The sequence below is a fragment of the Bos taurus genome, chromosome 21, assembly GCF_002263795.3.
Source record: "Bos taurus isolate L1 Dominette 01449 registration number 42190680 breed Hereford chromosome 21, ARS-UCD2.0, whole genome shotgun sequence".
NCBI classification, from domain to species: Eukaryota; Metazoa; Chordata; class Mammalia; order Artiodactyla; family Bovidae; genus Bos; species Bos taurus.
The window spans coordinates 69,077,862-69,097,571 of record NC_037348.1 but is presented as its reverse complement, the minus strand read 5'-3'; the positions used below and the strand labels follow the sequence as shown (position 1 = coordinate 69,097,571).

Below are 19,710 nucleotides of genomic sequence, written 5' to 3'. Positions count from 1 at the left end.
GAGGATGCGTGAGGTCGAGTCCTCCTTGTGTCTGCACGACTCCTTGGCTCCCTGAGTTTCTCCTTCAGTCAGCTGGCTGTGCTGTTACTTCCTGCGTGACGGTCCCGGCTTGTTTGGAGCTGCATCTGCTTGCGTTAGAGGCCTTCGTCACGTGTAATGCTTTCTGCTCTGACGCGCACTTTGTCTGCCTCTTTCCTCACAGCGTCCGTGTGTCCATCGCACCTTTTTAGGTGGGTCCCTCCTGTAGCGTATTGAGCAGGCTCGTAAGCCTAATTGAGTGTTTTTCTTTAATGATGCCCGGAACCCGTTAACGCTTATTGCTGTGGCTTGCGAGTTTGGTGTTGGCCGTCGCGGTCTGTAACTGTGTGCATATCATCATGTTTGCATTTGATGTGGGTTCTCTGCTCTTTTTGCTGTTGTTTTTGTGTGGCTTTGTCTTTTGTTGCTGTGATGCCCTCCGTGCTCGTACTTGCTGAGTGCCTGTGGTTTCCTGTTTTCTTATTTACGCCCTCACTGCTGGCTTGTCAGTTTCTGGTGATAACTCCCGCCCCTTGCTGTCTGTGCAGCGCAGACGAACACCTTCTCTTTTCCTCTCTCCTACGAAGGCCTGCTTCTAAGCGTGGCCTTATTCCTATCATGACACACACGTAGTATTACTGAACTAATGTTCCACCCCCCTCCCCTCCACCACATTGGTCCAGCTGAAGTCTTCTGAGTCATCCTTTGGGTTGGATGAAGTTAATCATCTGGAAGTTTCCTCAAAAAGGGCTCCTGGTTCAGCATTTCCTAAGTTCTAATATGTTTGAAACCGTTTCCTATGGCCTTGATACTTGAAGGACACCTTGACTGGATATGGATACACTTTTGTATCTAAACTTATTTATCTCATGCTGAGCGTAAGTAGGCGTGGGATCCTGAACAGCTAAGCATGAGATCTCTGGGTTAGAGGAAGGCCTTGGGTTTGCTTGCAGAATATCTTCGCATCTGCTCCCAGTCACGGGTCCCCACTAGGGGCAGCAGACGAGAGTAGCATGGACCCTGTCATGCAGAAGGAGATTTGCCCGCTGGAGACGGACCCAAAATTATGAATCCTGCGGCTCATATATGAACCACTATACAGATTACTCTCTCCCCAGCCCGGTGCTCACCTCCCCAGGAGCCCGGGAGAAGAAGCTTCTCTTTCTAATGCAGAGAACAGAAGGGACCGGCCCTCGTTTACCACCTTGGGGATGTAATGGGATAGCTCTCAGTTTTATCCCATTTTGAAGTGTAAAGACGTGGCAAAGGGAGAGAGACCTGGATCCTCTCCCCCGGGTATGTCACCGTCTGAACCTTCAAGGCTGGTCTGCCCCCCTGGCAGCTGTAACCCAAGTCACCCACACTTTCGGCTCTGAAATCCACAGCATTGCAGAAACAAGAAGTGTTTTCTCTACAGATGCAGACTCCTTGATTCAGACTTTGGTGTTTTGGGAAGATTGCCCCACTACTGCCTTGCTGTTATTTCTGATGCCAGGAGAGCTCTTTCGCTCTTCTGAGTCGTCTTGGGTTGTTCCTGGAAGTGTGGGTGTTTCTTCAGGAAGCGTCTCAGAGTCGATCATTGCAGGTCAGTCCTCCCCAGTATCCTCGGGGATGGACTTTCACCGTATGACTCTGGGCTCTACTTCTGGGCCCTTTTCCTGGGCTGTGATCGTGAATACTGTTCCTGCCCGTCTCCGTCCTTAGAGGCTGCACTTACGCCTTGGAATCCCTTCTTTGCTGGTGCTTCTCACCCCCTCTTTCTCCCTGGCATCCTTTCGCTTCCTGCATGATCTAGTTTTCAGGCTCCTGGTTGCCTGCCCCCTTTCCCTGATGCCTTTATTCAGTCTGCTCTTTCTTGAGTGTCTTGACTTTGATCTTTACTTCATGGATGATTTTCCCTGTTCCTTCTTTTTCTCTTCTGATCTCCACCAACCTTTTCACTTCTTTTTTTTTTTTTTCAACCTTTTCACTTCTTCCCACTTTTGTCTATCTGTGTTTTTATTTTTTATTTTTATTTATTTATTTTTATCTGTGTTTTTAGAGTTTGAATTTCTGACTCAAGATGGTTTCTGTATCCCTCAATGCTTTTTTGAGTATGAGGTTCGTGACATTGTACAGGAGACAGGGATCAAGACCATTCCCATAGAAAAGAAATGCAAAAAAGCAAAATGGCTGTCTGGGGAGGCCTTACAAATAGCTGTGAAAAGAAGAGAAGCAAAAAGCAAAGGAGAAAAGGAAAGATATGAGCATCTGAATGCAGAGTTCCAAAGAATAGCAAGAAGAGATAAGAAAGCCTTCCTCAGCAATCAGTGCAAAGAAATAGAGGAAAACAACAGAATGGGAAAGACTAGAGATCTCTTCAAGAAAATTAGAGATACCAAGATAACATTTCATGCAAAGATGGGCTCGATAAAGGACAGAAATGGTATGGACCTAACAGAGGCAGAAGATATTAAGAAGAGGTGGCAAGAATACACAGAAGAACTGTACAAAAAAGATCTTCACGACCCAGATAATCATGATGGTGTGATCACTGACCTAGAGCCAGACATCCTGGAATGTGAAGTCAAGTGGGCCTTAGAAAGCATCACTATGAACAAAGCTAGTAGAGGTGATGGAATTCCAGTTGAGCTATTTCAAATCCTGAAAGACGAGGCTGTGAAAGTGCTGCACTCAATATGCCAGCAAATTTGGAAAACTCAGCAGTGGCCACAGGACTGGAAAAGGTCAGTTTTCATTCCAATCCCAAAGAAAGGCAATGCCAAAGAATGCTCAAACTACCACACAATTGCACTCATCTCACACGCTAGTAAAGTAATGCTCAAAATTCCCCAAGCCAGGCTTCAGCAATTTGTGACCTATGAACTTCCTGATGTTCAAGCTGGTTTTAGAAAAGGCAGAGGAACCAGAGATCAAATTGCCAACATCCGCTGGATCATGGAAAAAGCAAGAGAGTTCCAGAAAAACATGTATTTCTGCTTTATTGACTATGCCAAAGCCTTTGACTGTGTGGATCACAATAAACTGTGGAAAATTCTGAAAGAGATGGCCATACCAGAGCGCCTGATCTGCCTCTTGAGAAATCTGTATGCAGGTCAGGAAGCAACAGTTAGAACTGGACATGGAACAACAGACTGGTTCCAAATAGGAAAAGGAGTACGTCAAGGCTGTATATTGTCACCCTGCTTATTTAACTTATATGCAGAGTACATCATGAGAATCTTCCATCATGGACTGGAAGAAGCACAAGCTGGAATCAAGATTGCTGGGAGAAATATCAATAACCTCACATATGCAGATGACACCACCCTTATGGCAGAAAGTGAAGAGGAACTAAAAAGCCTCTTGATGAAAGTGAAAGTGGAGAGTAAAAAAGTTGGCTTAAAGCTCAACATTCAGAAAACGAAGATCATGGCATCTGGTCCCATCACTTCATGGGAAATAGATGGGGAAACAGTGGAAACAGTGTCAGACTTTATTTTTCTGGGCTCCAAAATCACTGCAGATGGTGACTGCAGCCATGAAATTAAAAGACACTCCTTGGAAGGAAAGTTATGACCAACCTAGATAGCATATTCAAAAGCAGAGACATTACTTTGCCAAGAAAGGTCCGTCTAGTCAAGGCTATGGTTTTTCCAGTGGTCATGTATAGATGTGAGAGTTGGGCTGTGAAGAAAGCTGAGTGTAAAAGAATTGATGCTTTTGAACTGTGGTGTTGGAGAAGACTTTTGAGAGTCCCTTGGACTGCAAGGAGATCCAACCGGTCCATTCTAAAGATCAGCCCTGGGTGTTCTTTGGAAGGAATGATGCTAAAGCTGAAACTCCAGTACTTTGGCCACCTCATGCGAAGAGTTGACTCATTGGAAAAGACTTTGATGCTGGGAGGGATTGGGGGCAGGAGGAGAAGGGGACGACAGAGGATGAGATGGCTGGATGGCATCACTGACTCGATGGACATGAGTCTGAGTGAATTCTGGGAGTTGGTGATGGACTGGCGTGCTGCGATTCATGGGGTCGCAAAGAGTCGGACACGACTGAGTGACTGAACTCAAGTAAAGAACCCGCCCGCCAATACAGGAGAAGCAAGATACTGGAGCTTGCTCTCTGAGTCGGGAAGATCCCCTGGAGGAGGAAGTAGCAACCCACTCCAGTATTCTTGCCTGGAGAATCCCCATGGACGGAGGAGCCTGGTGGGCTACAGTCCATGGGGTTGCAGAGAGTTGGACACGACTGAGCGACTAAGCATGCATGCGATTCAGTTTGGAGTATTGCCTCACAGTATTTTAATGCTTCATGTTTTTTCCCAGGAAGTTTTTATCTTTTTGTTTGAATCAGCCAAATTGTGTCAATGTTCATGGTATGATTTTTGTAATAAGGTGGCTCAGATGGTAAAGAATCTGCCTGCAACGCAGGAGACCTGTGTTCGATCCCTGGGTCTGGAAGATCTGCTGGAGAAGGAAATGGCTACCCACTTCAGTACTCTTGACTGGAGAATTCCACGGACAGAGGAGCCTGGCAGGCTGAGCGACTAACACTTTCACTTTCACCTCAGAATAGAGGTAATTTTGATCTGTTCATTTTGTGGATTTGGAGTGGGAGTGTTGACAAGATTTCTGGTTCAGTGGCCCCTCTTGCATCTGTGCAGCAAACAGCGAAGTCCGGGTTCCTGAACAGATTTATTTCTGGTGGTGGTGGGAGGGGGACAGGTCCCCTGAACTTCGCTTCAGCCCTTCCAAGGGGACCTGGAACCTCCGTGTTGTACTCCTTTCTGCCTTTGCCACGTGACTCCTACAGGGCAGGTCTTCCTTCTGTTTTGCTTCTCCTGACGCGTTGCTTCTCAAAGATCCCACTTTACACGGGCGTCTCCGCAGTCGGTGCCCTGATGCGTGGCATGCGTGTTGTTGTGCAGGCACGTGGGGCCGCCCGCTGCCCTGTTGCCGGGGGTTCTGTTCTGCGCCAGCTGTTCGGCCAGCCCTCGTCTGCACCCGCCTGCCCCCCGTCGTCCTGGACTGCTCTCACTGCTGCAGAGCAGGGGCAGCCTGCCTGCTGGCGTCTCGTCCTCTCTCCTTTCTTTTGCACTTACGGTTGTTTTGAAGTCAAGGCAGTCTCGTCTTCCAGTCGTGCTGAGGGCGCGGTTTCCGTCCGGTCGTGTTTGTTCTTGCTCTTCGCTGTTTCTGGCGGCTCTGCAGGGGATGCAGACCCAGGCCGCTTCCATCCTCTTTGGTTCCCCAAGTCCTATTCCGGGAGCTTTAGGGCACATTTCTTATGTGAGTGATTTAAAGATCCCATTCATGTGCTTAAGACTCAGTGGGTTTTATTTTCTAATGTTTTGTCTTGTTTGAAACTTTCTTTCTGCTGGCTTGTGGGCCTTCTCTTACTGGCTTTCAGAAGGTCTTTATGTATTCGGAGCAGTGTGACATGTCTGCATGACTTCCCCCAGGTTCTTAGGTTTCCTGTTGATTTTGCTGATGGAGAGATGTTGGCAGCACTGAGTGCAGGGCGAGCTGTTAGGCCTTGACTTTCACTTGGGGATAGGAGGTTTGAGAGCAGGACCTGCATGTATGGAGGAAGGAGGCAGGATTCAGGGAGGAGGATCCCGGGGCAGAGTGCTGAGGAGGAAGGGGAAGGAGGCAGCAGAGAGGGGCCCACGGACTGCGGAGGAAGAAGACAGGAGAGTGTGCGGTGGGGGTCCGGCTGGAGTGGTGACAAATGGGGATGTGAGGGCATTATCTGCACAGCCTTGCAGAGTGGGAGACTATTTGCATAAATATTGTTTGCAAAAAGCAATTAACGGTTCATTTACATGCAGCGAACCAGCAATTTGCACTTTTTTTTTTCAGGAACAATTTCTTTGCTTCTGTGCACAAATTCGATGCATTGCAATTGGCCTTTGATTGTGGGGCATGGCAGTTTTTTATGTTTGGTTCTTCTCTTGGTTTCCTGGGTTATAAACATTTTCTTTTTAAAAAGGAAGTGCCAAATAAAGGGCGGAAGTTCTCCAAACTTGTGCTCCCTGCACTGGTCCCTTTACCCTCTCCTGCACCCTGTCTCATCCCCCCAACCCCCGGATGTTCTCCACCTGGAGACTGTTTCCACATTCTGTCTGTGGCCGCAGCTTTCTCACAACAGTGAGTGGGGACATCTGCTCTGTGGGTGGCAGACAAAGCCGTCCCTGGGTGTGGGACAACCTAGAAATCAGACATGCTTTTGCTCAGGGCACGGAAAGGGCCCTCAGTTCCATAAGGGCTTGCCCCCACCCTACGCAAGCCGTTTCCTTGATGTCTTATGAAGGGGATGCTTGTGTGTAAATGAAGCTTTCTCACCTGGGCACTGATTGGCTGCACTTGCCCCCTGCCCTGCCCCCCCAACCTGGGGTCAACCTCAGTGATTAAGGGTCTGTCTAAACTAGGATCAGCGACTGTGGGATCTTGGTTTTAAAAGGCAGGGCATGTCCGGGTGTCTGGTGGCTCTGGGAGGGGTATGGAGCACTCAAGCCCGGTCTGGACCCAATAACCTCCACCAGGCATGATCTGCCCTTCCACTCTTACTGGAGATTGAAGACTCAGCCTTTAGCCTTCCTTTTGTAAAAGAGAAAAAAAAAAAAATAACCTGGACAAGGAAGACTTTATTCAAGACTATTGCAATAGAAGAGAGAGACTGGGCTCAACTCTGAAAACACAGGGACAGGCGGGCAGGGTGAGGGAACGGATGGAAGGTTAGAGGGACGCGGCACGTATCCCAGGTGGGAGACGTGGAGCTCGGCTGGGTATTGGGAGTTGGGGATTCTTTTTATTTGTTTGCTTGGCTGTTGTTTGGTCACCATGCTGTGTCCCACTCTCTGCAACACCATGGACTGTAGCATGCCAGGCTTCCCTGTCCTTCACCATCTCCCAGAGTGTGTTCCGATTCACGCCCATTGGCTTTGGCTGTGCTGGGTCTTAGTTCTGGCATGTGGGGTCTAGTTCCCTGACTAGACGTGGGACCTGGGCCCTCTGCATTGGGAGCGCAAAGTCTTAGCCACTGCGCCACCAGGGAAGTCCTGGGGGAGGTGGATTCTTGATGAGCTGGGCTCAGCCGGCCAAGGACAGGCTGATTTGTGAAGAGTGCGCAGAGGTGACTGAGGTTCGGTCGCGAGAGGCTGAGTCGCCCCCAAGGGTGTGGCAGGTGACCCAGCAGGGGCCTCATGGGAGAAGCCGCAGCTAAGGTGAGCTCACCGTCACACATCGCCCAGTTTCCAAGGGATGTGAGCCTCCACGAGAACAAAAGTCAGTGGAGCCAGCGGAGAGGGTCTGAAACGCAGGACTGGAGTCCTGGGAAGTGAGACGGAGGGTGTGTCGGAGAAACTGAGAGGCCTGGGATTTAAATAGTCATTAGGAACAAACCAAACGTGTCTGTGGCTGGGCGGCGTGAAGACTGGAGATGCCGTGGGGCAGCCAGGGGGCTGGGGCGGGAGCTGAAGCTTCTACTAAAATGGAGGCGAAGGGACAGAGCACCCAGGACGAGCTGAGACGGGGCCTGCAGATCTGAGAGCCCCGGCATCCATCTTCTGGGGTTCCGAGAGACAGTCGGGGGTAAACTAACCTCGCCAGGAGAGACCACCAGGTGCTGAGCAGGATCAATGCAGACAACTCCCCCACCTCACACACACCAAATCCGCAGTGCAAAACGATGATACAGAGAAGATCCTAAAGTCTTCCAAGTTGGGTGAGGAGGAGGCAGGGGATGTTACTGAAAAAGAGCAGGGATCAGACTGACACCTGGCTTCTCCATGTTGGAAGTGACAAGACAGAAAAGTCTTTCCTGTTCTGAGAGGAAATGCCTGGATAGTCCATTATTTATGTGTAAGAAAGACATTTGGCTCCCAGCACCCACCTTTCTGAAAGAACTGCTGGGAGATGTGTTTCAGCAGGAAGAAAGGAAACGAGGGTGCTGGCGATGGTTATTGTTGGAATTCTGCCAAGTGCTGCCCACGGATGACCTAATTTGAGCCTCGGGGTGAGGCTGTGGGTCAGGTGCTGCTGTTCACATTTCACAGGTGAGGATGAAGTTGCAATAAAAAAAAAAGGCAGTACATTGTGAAGCTCAAATAAATAGATATCACCTGTAAGTGAAGTGAAGTCGCTCAGTCGTGTCCGACTCTTCGAGACCCCATGGACTGTAGCCCACCAGGCTCCTCCGTCCATGGGGTTTTTCAGGCAAGAGTACTGGAGTGGGGTGCCATGTTAACAATCTGAAGCTAAAATTTCGTGTGGGGTCAACAGGGGAGGCTTGGGGGAGATGTGAGACATGGAGACAGATACAAGTCCACTGGGAGCCTTGCCTTGTTCTGAGGGCATCTAGGCCCAGGCCGCTGCCAGAAAAGCGTAAGTTTAAGTCTACAGGCAATCAGGAGAAGATTGGAAATGGAATGTAAATATTTCAAAGCAGTTACGGAAACAATGGAATGAGAAAAACTTTTTCTGTAAAATAAGATAAGAAAGGGGGAAAGCAAATAAAATAGAAAATATGAAGTAAGATTTTATTTTATCACAAATCACAATAAATGTCAATGGGTTAAGTACATGTGTTAAAAGATTAGGACTTTCAGGTGAAATTAGAACAAATAACAAAAAAGGCTGAAAAAAAAAACCCTATCAAAAATACCAAAAAATGTAAGTAATGCAGTATATATTATAGAAAATAAAATTCAGGGCAAAATATTTAAGAGGGACAAAGGAGGGTATTTCTAATTGGCAAGTAGAAAAGCTCACAAAGAACACAGGAAAGCCATAAACTGCAGTACAGTGAGACATGTACAAAGCAAAAAGGAATTTGTAAACCCAGAATCCTGGTGGGAGGCCTTCCCCTCCAGCTGTGTGTCCCCCTCCCACCACCAGCCCCCCACCCCTGTTCCCCCAGGCCAGAGGAGGTGGTGAGGCCTGATGGGGCGTTCCTTCCGGAGCCTTCCATCTGTGAGTCTCTGACGCTGAAGAGCTCGCAGTGTCTCTGCCTCTCTCCCTCAGGCCCCTCCCAGATCTCCTGGATCCTTCTGGGCCCTCGTCAGGTCAGCCTCTTCCTCTGGCTCGGCGTGGCCGACGGCTTGAGCACCTGTGCTACCTGCGTCTCACAGAGGTAGAAGTCAGTCCCCCATCCTCCGTGCCTGGGGGCTCCGGAGGGGGAACCGGTGCTTGACTCAGGGCCAGTATGGAGCAGGCGCCCAGACACAGTCCATGGAGGAGAACAGCTCACGGATGTCGTCCTGAGAACAGCTCTGGGTCGTGGCCCTGTCCCCGCACACGCCTGGCCTGTGGTGTGAGATATTAGCCCAGCCTGTAGATAAAGACGCAAAGGTTCAGGGAGGCAAGGTTTGCAGCCGATTGGCCACAGGCCTGGGAGGAGGCCAGGAGGAGGCCGGGCACTCCTCTCCACTCCGTTCCGCAGACAGTCTTGCTTCAAGGACGCTGGGGGAGCTGCCAGCCACCAGCAGACCCTGAGAGCAGCCTCCACATCTGACTCCGGGGTGACTGCCTTGAAGTTGCAGTGTTCCTTCAGACCCCAGCAGCACCAGGTGCCTGTGGGCCAGAAGGGGCAGACAGACGTGGGCCCGGGCCGCCTGCAGGCTCCGTCCCCCCCGAGGCTGCGGGCTGGCCTGCTGCCTCCTGCTCTGGGCACACCCGTCTCACGTGTGCGCCAGATAAACAGCCAGACTCTGCTGTGCAGAAGGCACAACAGTGCACACATTACTTTGCAATTTGCTTTTCAAATTTTGCTCTGTGATGGTTCATCCTTCAAGCCGAAGCCCGGAGCCCTGGCTCCTTCTGTCTCGTGTGTACATTTTTCCATCGAGAGGAGGCACGGGAGTGTATTCAGCCTGGCCCTTGTTAGTAAACATTCTGCTTGTTTCTGCGTTTGGGAGGCACAGAGCGTTGTGATAAACATTCATGGACATATGTCCTTACAAGAGGAAGATCCGGGGGGGTGGTTCTGAGAGGACGGAGCAGAGGCAGCTTCTCAGATGTGCCCCCAGCCCCCAGCCCCAGCCGCTCTCCCTCTGCAGCCGGAACCCCGCCTCCTGGTCTGGACACACCTGCCCCCCGCGCCCACTACTGACCTTTTGCATTTGGAATGACTTCCGTTTTGCTTTGCGTCTCCTCACTGCCCGAGTGCAGGCACCGTTCTGTATCCAGGCTTATGTTTCCACTTGCATGAACCCTCCGTTTATCCTTCATCTCCTCAGTCTGCGGGAGCTCTTTGTACAGGTGGGGAATTAAACCTCCTGATTACATGGGCTGTGCGCGTTTTCTGTTGCAAATGGAGAGACAGCTGTGCAAGTTACAGGCCCCGGTGTTTGTCTTTAGACTCAGCACTTATATATTTTAAACACACAAATGTAACATTTTTATATTTAATATGTAATATACTCATGTAATAGGCTTCCTTGTACCAGACAGTAAAGAATCTGCTTGTGAAGCAGAATCCCATGGACAGAGGAGCCTGGTGGGCTCATGGGGTCATACAGAGTCAGACACGACTGGGGCAACTAACACACACACACTAATGTAGTATTTAAAAAATTGCTAATGTATTGTACTTTGCCACAGAGGATTTAACATTTGTTCTAATGGCTGAACCTCCTCTTTTTTTGTGACTGGACTTCCTGTCTTGGCTGAAGGTGTCACCCTTACCTGGAATTATGCAAATAGTCTTATATTTTTTTCTTATTGGATGTTTTTTTTTAGTTTTGCATTCTGGTCCTTTAAAACAGACTAAGTTTATCCTTGTATTGGGATGAGGCAAGGGTTCAGCGTGCTTTCCTCCCCACGTCTGATGGGCTATGGCAACCCCGCTGTGCAGTGGGCCCCGCCCCCCGCCGGCCCCACTGGATGGATGGGCCAGTCTTTCCTCTGCGGGTTCCTGCACTTGGACCGTGTCTGGCCCTCTAGCCCGTTCCCCTGGGTGGTTCTACACCTGTTTCATGGCAATACTTAACACTTTGCAGAACGTTCTGACAATCACGGAAAATCCGTTCTTTATAACTAAACTTTAAAGTAAAAAAATAGGAGTTGGGTTGGAGTGGCAACACCCTGCAGGTTTCTCTGGGAAGGACTGGCCTTCAGTGGCGGGAGGATGGCTCACCCAAAGCTTGGTGCTTCCCTCCGGGCCTCCAGCCTCGCTTTCTGTCCTTCCGTGGCGCGGATGTCCCTTTGTCTCGGCCACGTGCCCCCTCCAGTCTCCTCGTGGTCGGGGACTTTGCGGCCGGTGTTCCATTCCCAGCGGTCGGCTGGTTCCTGGGGGGCTGGGATGGGCCACATGGAGGCCCCGCAGGACGGAGGTCACCTGCCTGTGACCACCAGCCGCCTCCCCGTATGCCAGTTTGGGGCAGCTGAAGACGGGGGCCAGCTCCTCCAGTGCCTCCCGGGGTGGAGTCCATGTCCACTGACCGGCCAGTCTGGGGTGAAAGGTCCAGCCCCGGCTCCAGTCTGGGACCCTTCTCGGGGGGCCGCCGCGGTGGGGTCAGCCGGCTCGCGTTGCCTCTGAGTCACTGAGTGACTTCTCCAGGCCTCGTCCTGCTGCTCCTGTTCACTCACGGCTGCTTTCCCAGGAGGCCCCTCGCCCGCTCCACAAAGCACAAAGCCCCGCGTCTATTTCCCGCCCATGAGGTCCCAGGAGTCAGTTGCAGACACGGGATGGAGGTGGGACCGGAGGCCTCGGCGCCGCTGCTGGTGGCGAGGTCGTGCTGGGACGCCGCAGCCCCGGTGCCTGGGGTGCGACACTGGCCGGGGCGCCGTGGTTGCTGTGCCCCATGCTGGGCGCTTGGTGGCAGGAACGGGGTCACAGCAGCACCGCGGGATCAGACGGCTGCTGCCGCCACAGGAGAAGGCTGCCCAGCAGCTGAGCCACCTGCGGTCCGGCCGAAGGCCAGCGTGAGAGTCCGTGATGAGGGCGGAAACTGTGGGGGACCAGACCCAGGGCTTGGCTTCAAGGAGGCGGGGTGCTTGACCTCGGCAGGCCTGCCCTGCGGCCCCCGAGCTCTCTGGCGGAGCTGCTTCAGAAGCTGGGCTCAGTCCCCTGGCTGCCCTGAGCACTGCCCTCTCCCTGTGCCTGGCGAGGGGTCACCTCTGCCTGGGACCGCTGCTCCCTGTGACTGGTCAGTCCTGGTGGCCAGGGGAGGCCCGGGCCCCAGGGGCAGCTGAGGCCACCCTGGGAGCCCATCCTGGTCTGTCCTGACCTTCCCCCTGTGGGTCACCGAGCCCTTCCCCGTCCTCCAGGGTCTGCTTCCCGGGGAGCCTCCTGGGACAAACACTCGGGAGCCCCGGCTCCCCTGGTTCTCTTGAGCCCCGGAGCCCACAGAGGATGACAGCAGACTTCCACAAACATGACCATGTAGAAATCTGAACCTCAGCTCCGCCTGGATGCGGCGTCTCTGCTGGAGCAGAGTAACGGACCCGCGGCCCCCGGCACCCAGCCACTCGTGTGGCCGATATATTCCTTTCCACCCTGCGGCGACAGCTCGCCTTTGCGTGGGAGGAACAGCAGTGCTCGTTAGGGTCTTGCTCCAGGGCTGTTAGCTCTCCTGTCTTCTGTCATTGCATCGCCGAAGGGCCTGAACCGTCTGGACAGACTTCACACGCTCGAGAGGTCCACTGTGACCGTGATCATCCGACGGAAGGAGCTGGCGGGGTGGGCATGCAAGGCCTCGGGGAGGTGCCGGAGCCGTGCAGGACTCAGGGCCTGCCACGCTGGCATGTGTGTAGGGTCCCGTGGTCTACGGCATGCCGGGGCGCCCTCTGTGAGTCCAGAACAGACCACCCAGTCCAGCACCTGCTGCCACTGAAGAGGAGGAAGGACTAGGCTCAGAGGCCTCTTTGAACCTGAAGCTCACACATGGGGGCCCTGTTCCAACTCATTTACTGAGTCCTGTGGAAGGAAGGCTGCCAGCTTTGGCTGCTCCCAGAGCAGGAGAGAGCCCACAGAAATTCTGAGCTGGGATGTGGGCAGCCCTGTGCTCGGGCCATACTAACGGGCTGGTGTCGTGCCTCGTGTCAGAGGTGTTTATGTGGGAATCGTGCCTCGTGTCAGAGGTATTTATGTGGGAATCGTGCCTCGTGTCAGAGGTGTTTATGTGGGAATGGATGCTGCGTGGGGTCACCAGTGCAGACGCTCAGGTTTGGAACAAGGGCCTGCCATCCAAATGGGCGAGCTGATCACTGTTTATGCAACAGCTCCGGACCAGCCACTGGCCCTGGTGGAGACAGAGGGCCTGACACGGGGCCTCAGCTGACCACGTGGCCAGGCCCGCCCCGCACGGGCTGCCTCACAAGGTCAGCGGCAGTCCGCCTGAACATGGAAGTGCTGCTGCTGCTGCTGAGTCGCCTCAGTCGTGTCTGACTCCATGCGACCCCATAGACGGCAGCCCGCCAGGCTCCGCCATCCCTGGGATTCTCCAGGCAAGAACGCTGGAGTGGGGTGCCATTTCCTTCTCCGGAACATAGAAGCAGCTCACTTCAATTGGGAGGGGTTGCAGTGAAAGTCACAGGTGAGCTGTACGGGCGGGGTTCTGTTGGCATCTACCTCGGAAAACTCAGGAGAGGAGGGTGTGTGGCCCAAACACTCTCCGCCTGTGAGTCCGGGCCTGGCCACGAGAGAAGGGAAAACTCCGCAGCGGGTTAGAGCTTTCGAGAAGCCTGGGGTCGCTGTGCAGCACTTGGGTCGGGGCTGCTCAAGGTGGGGACCAGGAGCATGCTGTGGTCTGGGGTGCACACCCGCTTCAGGACAGGCGGACCTGCTAAGGGACCACAGCCTAAGGGACTCTCTCTAGAAATTGCCCTCTGCCTCGGGAAGCTGCCTCGCCTGAGACAATTCGTGCTGCCATATCCCTTGGCGTGGCCCCCGGGCCTCAGCTTGGGACATGTCCACCGACGCTCAGAGCCTCCCGAGGGACTGGCCAAGGCCTCGCTGTGGCTGCTCCCAGGCCGACAGCCGCTCTGCCCAGTTCTGCCGCCTCACTTCTTCACGCATGCTGCCGCGTGTGGGTTTCAGTCTTCAGCGTCTGTTTCCCAGGGAAGCAGACCTAAGCTTCTGGCTTAGAGGATGGTGGCTATTGAGTTTTGTATGTTTGTCTCCTGTCTGTCCATTCATCTCACAAAATTCTCTTGTAAATTCTAGTGTTCTCTTAGCAGAGTATCTGGAGTGTTGTAGGTATCCAGTCATGTGTGCAGGCATGCTAACTCGCTTCAGTCGTGTCTGACTCTTTTGTGACCCCATGGACTGTAGCCTGCCAGGCTTTTGTGTGTCCATGGGATTCTCCACACAAGAATACTGGAGTGGGTTGCCATGCCCTCCTCCCGGGGATCTTCTTCACCCAGGGATGGAACCTGGGTCTCTTGGGTCTCCTGCCCTGGGAGGGGGGCTCTTTCCCACTAGTGCCACCTGGGAAGCCTCGTATGGTCATATTCTCCAATGAATATAATTTTGTCTGTTTCCATAGATATCTAGCTCATTCTTTTCTCTGACTTGTTTAATTGGGTAGACTTGCCAAACAAATTGTAGTAGGTGTGAGAGTGCAACTTCCCATCTTGTTTCTGGTTTGAATGGGTGCAGATTTTTGATGTTGCTTTTTTATATACACTGTTTCTAAAAATTAGTTAATTGATTGATTAGGTTGTGTTGGGTCTTGGTTGCGGTGCCTGGGAGTTGCTCCGAGGCACGTGGGATCTTAGCGCCCCAATCAGGGATTGAACACGCACACTCTGCATTGCAAGGTGGATTCTTAACTACTGAAGCACCAGAGACGTCCCTTGATGTTGTTTTAAGGTAGTTTTTTTTTTTTTTTAAATGATATTCAGGTACTTTTCTTCTTATTACACAGACTTTAAAAAAAGGAATGGGTATTCAGTTATATGAATGACTTTGGGTATCCCTGCATAAAAAATTTGCAATTTTCTCCTTTGCTTGTTGATGTAATAAATTATTGATAAATTACCTAAAGCTAACCTGTTCTTACATTTTTAATAACTTCTGCTTGATCACATTTTCTTATTACACTGGATTGTATTCAAGATGCCAACATTTTCTTTGAAATTCTTTATATCAATATTTGTAAATGCAATTTCCCGTTACTTTCTTTCCTTCACTATTCTAAGAGGATTCTGGCATTAGTGTAACACTGACTTTTAAAACATGAATTTTGGAGTTTTCCACACTTTCTATAGATTGAAATCACTTTAATGACGAGGGAATTCCATGACTTTTGAGGGGTAAATGGAACCATCTCTAAAAATGCTGGAGTCTGGCACCTTTTACAGTGGCAGATACCGGACTCCCCTGGTGGTCCAGGGGTTAATCCTCTGGCTTCCAGTGCAGGGGACGCAGGTTTGACCCCTGGTTGGGGAGCTCAGATCCCACGTGCCTCTCGGCCAAAAAACCAAAGCATCAAACAGAAGCAATGTTATAACAAATTCGATAAAGACTTTAAAGACGGCAGATATTCCATAATCTTTTCATTTATTCTGCAGCTCTCCCCTTGGGTCACTTGCCTGTCTGTTGCTGTGGTCTTTTTTGTTTTGGCCAAGCTTGTAAAGTGTAAACCTCTTCACATGTGTTTTTTAAAAACAGATGTGTTATTCCAGAGATGTCTCTCTCTTTTTAAACTTTAAGAAATGTATGTACTTGCGTTGGCTGTGCTGGGTCTTCGTTGCCGTGTGTGGCTTTTCTCTGGTTGCAGCGAGCGGGGGCCACCCTCCAGTTGTGGTGCCTTCACTCGTCGGGGAGCTGGGGCTCCAGAGCGCAGGCTCAGTGGCTGTGACGCAGGGGCTTTGTGGCTCTGCAATATGCGGGATCTTCCTGGACCAGGAGGGATTGAACCCACATCCCCTGCATTGGCAGGCAGATTCTTATTCACTGGACCACCAGGATAGTCCCCTGAGGTGTTTAAATTAGCCAATCCACTGTATAATGGGCTTCTGTCATGGCTCAGACGGTAAAGCGTCTGTCTGCAATGTAGGAGACCCAGGTTCAATCCCTGGGTTGGGAAGATCCCCTGGAGAAGGAAATGGCAACCCACTCCAGTGTTCTTGCCTGGAAAATCCCATGGATAGATGAGCCTGGTTAGGCTACAGTCAATGGGGTTGCGAAGAGTCAGACATGACTGAGCGAGAGGCTGTCTGAAATATGGATATAAAGGTGAATTTGTATGACATTTTAAGAGAGCAGTTTGCTAATTTCTGCCAACCCTCAAAACATGCAAACCCATGACCCAGCAATGCCCCTTCTAAGAATTTCTCTTCTAGGAAATACTTGTAGCAGTGCACAAGCATATGTGTGCGAGGAAACTCACTCAACAGCATGCGAAACAGCAAAAAGGAAAGGCATTAATCAGTTACCCAAAGAGGGACAGTTATGCAAATTGTGGAATCATCATAATTATCGACTGTTACACAGTTATTAAGAAGAATGAAGTAAATCTCTATATGTGGGCAGGGAATAATGTCCATGGCATGTTGCTGAATTAAAGAATCAACCTGCAGAATGGTGTGTATAGTGTAAAGCATATGTGTAATTTGTGGGCCTGTGTGCTTGTGTGCTTAGCAGAATGCCGAGAAAAGTAGAAGCCGGACTGTGAAGAGTGGTCATCCCGGTAGTGTGGCAGGGTGGGGGTGGGGGGGCAAGAAGGAGACACTGTCTTCTTATTTTATACGTTTCTCTGTGGCTTGACTTTTAAAATGAGCATATATTACTTTGGCAATAAAACAGAAAGATTTTTTCATGCTTGCAACAAAAACGCTGATGTAATTTTAAACCACTTGGCAGTTTCTTTTAGGAGGAGGCTTTCTCTGCTCTGGGAATTGTACTAAACGTGCCTTGGTCTCAAAAGGAACTAGAAAAGGCCTTAATTCTATTAATTAATGCACCAGCAGATTCCATCTCAGCAAAGGCTGTCTTAATGAGGTGCTGGGGCATCCATTGTTTATCTCACCAGCACCAGCGCAGAGCTCGGCTTGTCAGGCCGTGTGAGAGATGGCCCTTCCGAGGGGGCCGTGGCGGAGAAGCAAAGGAGCTCACAGACCCGCTCCTGGCTCCAGGTTCCCGGCTCTGTGGATGGCCTGTGTGTCATTTTCACGACCCCAGCTCCTCCCCTCTCTCTGTCTCATGTCCCCTGTACTTGGTGCAAGCCTGGAGTCCCGAAAGAGAGTCGTTCCAGCCTGGACCGCAAACCTCACTCCCACCACTCCCTGTGGGCATCTCGGACTCGTCCCTCTGAGCGCCTCTCTCCGGGCCTTCGCCCCTTAACGCTGATGTGGGTGCTGGGGACCAGGGAACCGTTCCATGTGAAGCCAACACACGTAACTCCTGGTCCCAGAGTCGGGTCTCCGTAAGCCGACATCGCGGCCCTCCTGCTTCCTGATTCTCGTTCCGCTTCCGCGTCGGCGCCCAGGTTCCCCGGCGTGGCCCTCCCACGCCCGCTGTCCAGCTTTGCGGCCTTTCCGCCGGCAGCTGTCCGCGGTGCTGACCACAGGCGCGGCCCGCGCTCGGCCGCTGCGCACGCGTCCCGGGCGGGGCGCTCAGGGCCCGCCGGCGCAGCCACTGCGCAGCCTCCCGCGCGGCTCCGGCCGGGCCTGCGCGCGGCGCCGGGAGACTCAGGCGCCCCGGGTCCCGGCCGGCGCCCCTCGCCCCGCGTCTCCAGCCGGCCTCGCCGTGTCCTCCGGCCGCTTCCTCGGCCCGCCCGGCCTCGCCATGGCGCTCAACAATTTCCTCTTCGCGCAGTGCGTCTGCTACTTCCTGGCCTTTCTGTTCAGCTTCGTGGTGGTGGTGCCGCTGTCTGAGAACGGCCACGACTTCCGCGGCCGCTGCCTGCTCTTCACCGAGGGCATGTGGCTGAGCGCCAACCTGACGGTGCAGGAGCGCGAGCGCTTCACCGTGCAGGAGTGGGGGCCGCCTGCCGCCTGCCGCTTCAGCCTGCTCGCCAGCCTGCTTTCTCTGCTGCTTGCCGCCGCTCACGCCTGGCGCACGCTCTTCTTCCTCTGCAAGGGACACGAGGGGTAAGTGTGTGTGTGGGTGTCTCACGGCTGCCCTTCACCGACAGACACAACCCTAACCCCTGGCACGGCGCCCTTTCTGTGCCCACAGCTCCCCAAGGAGGAGCCCGAGCCCCTCCATCTCCCCACGGTTCCAGAGGCCTTAAAATATCAGTCATGGCTCATCACTTCCAGGGAAACTGCCCTTTGTCTCCACGCAGAACCCAGGGGCCATGGCCGTCTCCGCACAAGGCCAGTGCTTCACCGGACAAGTGCGCGTCACCATCCTCGTCCCCGGGGGCCCAAATGTTGCATCGTCATCTCTGAACGGACTTGGGCCTCCTTCGCTGGCTCTGCGGGGCCCACACCCGTCAGCACCGCGGACAGCTCCCTGTGGGGTTGGGTCGTTGGGGAAGAACTGGGCAGGCAGAAGGCCCACCAGACGAACAGGGGACCCTCCCCGCGTCCCCATCCTCCTGGGAAGGGCGGCAGTGGAGGGAAGCTGGAGGGAAGCCCCTCGAGGCCCACCGCCGGCACTCACACCTTGGCTGGGGGATGTGGGAGAGGGAGCGGCTGGCGAGTGAGGCCCCTGCTCGCTCCTGGCCTCCATCATCCTCTTCCTCTTTCCCTGTCTTGGCTCTATTCTGTGAGAGAGGGGGATGTGGCTCCGTGGGGTGGGGGGTCCTCAGTCAGTAACACTCCCTGGGCCTCCACCCCTGTGGGACTCGCTGTGTCCCCTCCCCCCACGCCCAGGTTGTGGATCGCCATGCCCTGGAGTGGCCAGAGCTCCTGCACAGGAGGTCAGTCCTGCCTGTTGTCAGCCCTCACATCCACGTGGAAGCCCTCTCCCAGACTCTGCCCCACTCACCCCATCCATCATCTTCTGGCAGTTCTGAGTGGCTTTTCACTTCTTTTGGGGGGAAGTAGGAGATGAGCAGAGGCCCCTGAGAGCTCTCAGTTTTGGCTTTGGGGTGGAGAGAGTGGTGGAGAGATAACGGGAGGCTGCAAGCTGAAAAGGAAAGGGGCAGCTGAGGCTGGGGGATCCCAACCCGGGAAGGTGTGAAATCCCAGGAGCCCACGCGCATGAGCTTCTGGGGCTGCTGTAACAAAGCACCGCAAACCGGGGGCTTAACACGATTTATCCTCTCACAGTCCCCGAGGCCAAAAGCCCAGAATTAAGGAGTTGGCAGAGTTGGTTCCATCCGGGAAGAGAACCCTTTCCAGGCCTCTTCCTGGCGCCCAGTGGCCGCCTGCCACCCTGACGCCCCTTGGCTCAGGCCTTCGTGACTCCAGTCTCTGTCCCCCTCTCCGCAGGGCCTCCTCTCTGTCTCTTTCCTTCTTCTTAGGAGGACCCTAGTCACTGGACCTAGGGCCCACTCTAAATCCAGGATGACCTCATCCTGAGATCTTGAGCTTAGTGATGCCCACAAAGACCCTACTCCCCAGCGAGGTCTCACTCGGTTACTGCGGTGCCGATGCAGGCCAGTGCTGCAGAGGATGTGGTTCAACCCCGTGGACTCAGGCCCTGGGGTCTGCAGGAGCCACGTGTCGGCTGGGGGGCTGTCTGCATGCTGCGGGCTGGGGGCTCTCTGGGGTGAGCCCAGGCCAGTCCTGGAGGGCACCTGCCCTGCTCACCCCGCCCCCAGCCTTCACGACGCTGTGTCCTGAGGAGACGTGTGAGGCGCCACCTGCGCCTGCA

At 53.1% G+C, this 19,710-nt stretch overlaps 1 protein-coding gene across 2 annotated transcripts in view; it reads left to right on the top strand.

The window, feature by feature from the left end:
* TMEM179 (transmembrane protein 179) overlaps positions 1–19,710 on the top strand; it is a 44,887-nt gene that overhangs the window by 15,580 nt on the left and 9,597 nt on the right. Inside the window, exon 1 of one of the 2 annotated variants that reach the window (XM_002696788.7) lies at positions 17,566–18,035. The exons of the other annotated variant lie outside the window; for it this stretch is intronic. Within the exon in view, the coding sequence (XP_002696834.2) occupies positions 17,731–18,035 (305 nt within the window). The 5' untranslated portion in view covers positions 17,566–17,730. Of the gene's footprint in view, positions 1–17,565; positions 18,036–19,710 lie in introns of those variants that run through there. 2 annotated transcript variants of the gene reach the window in all.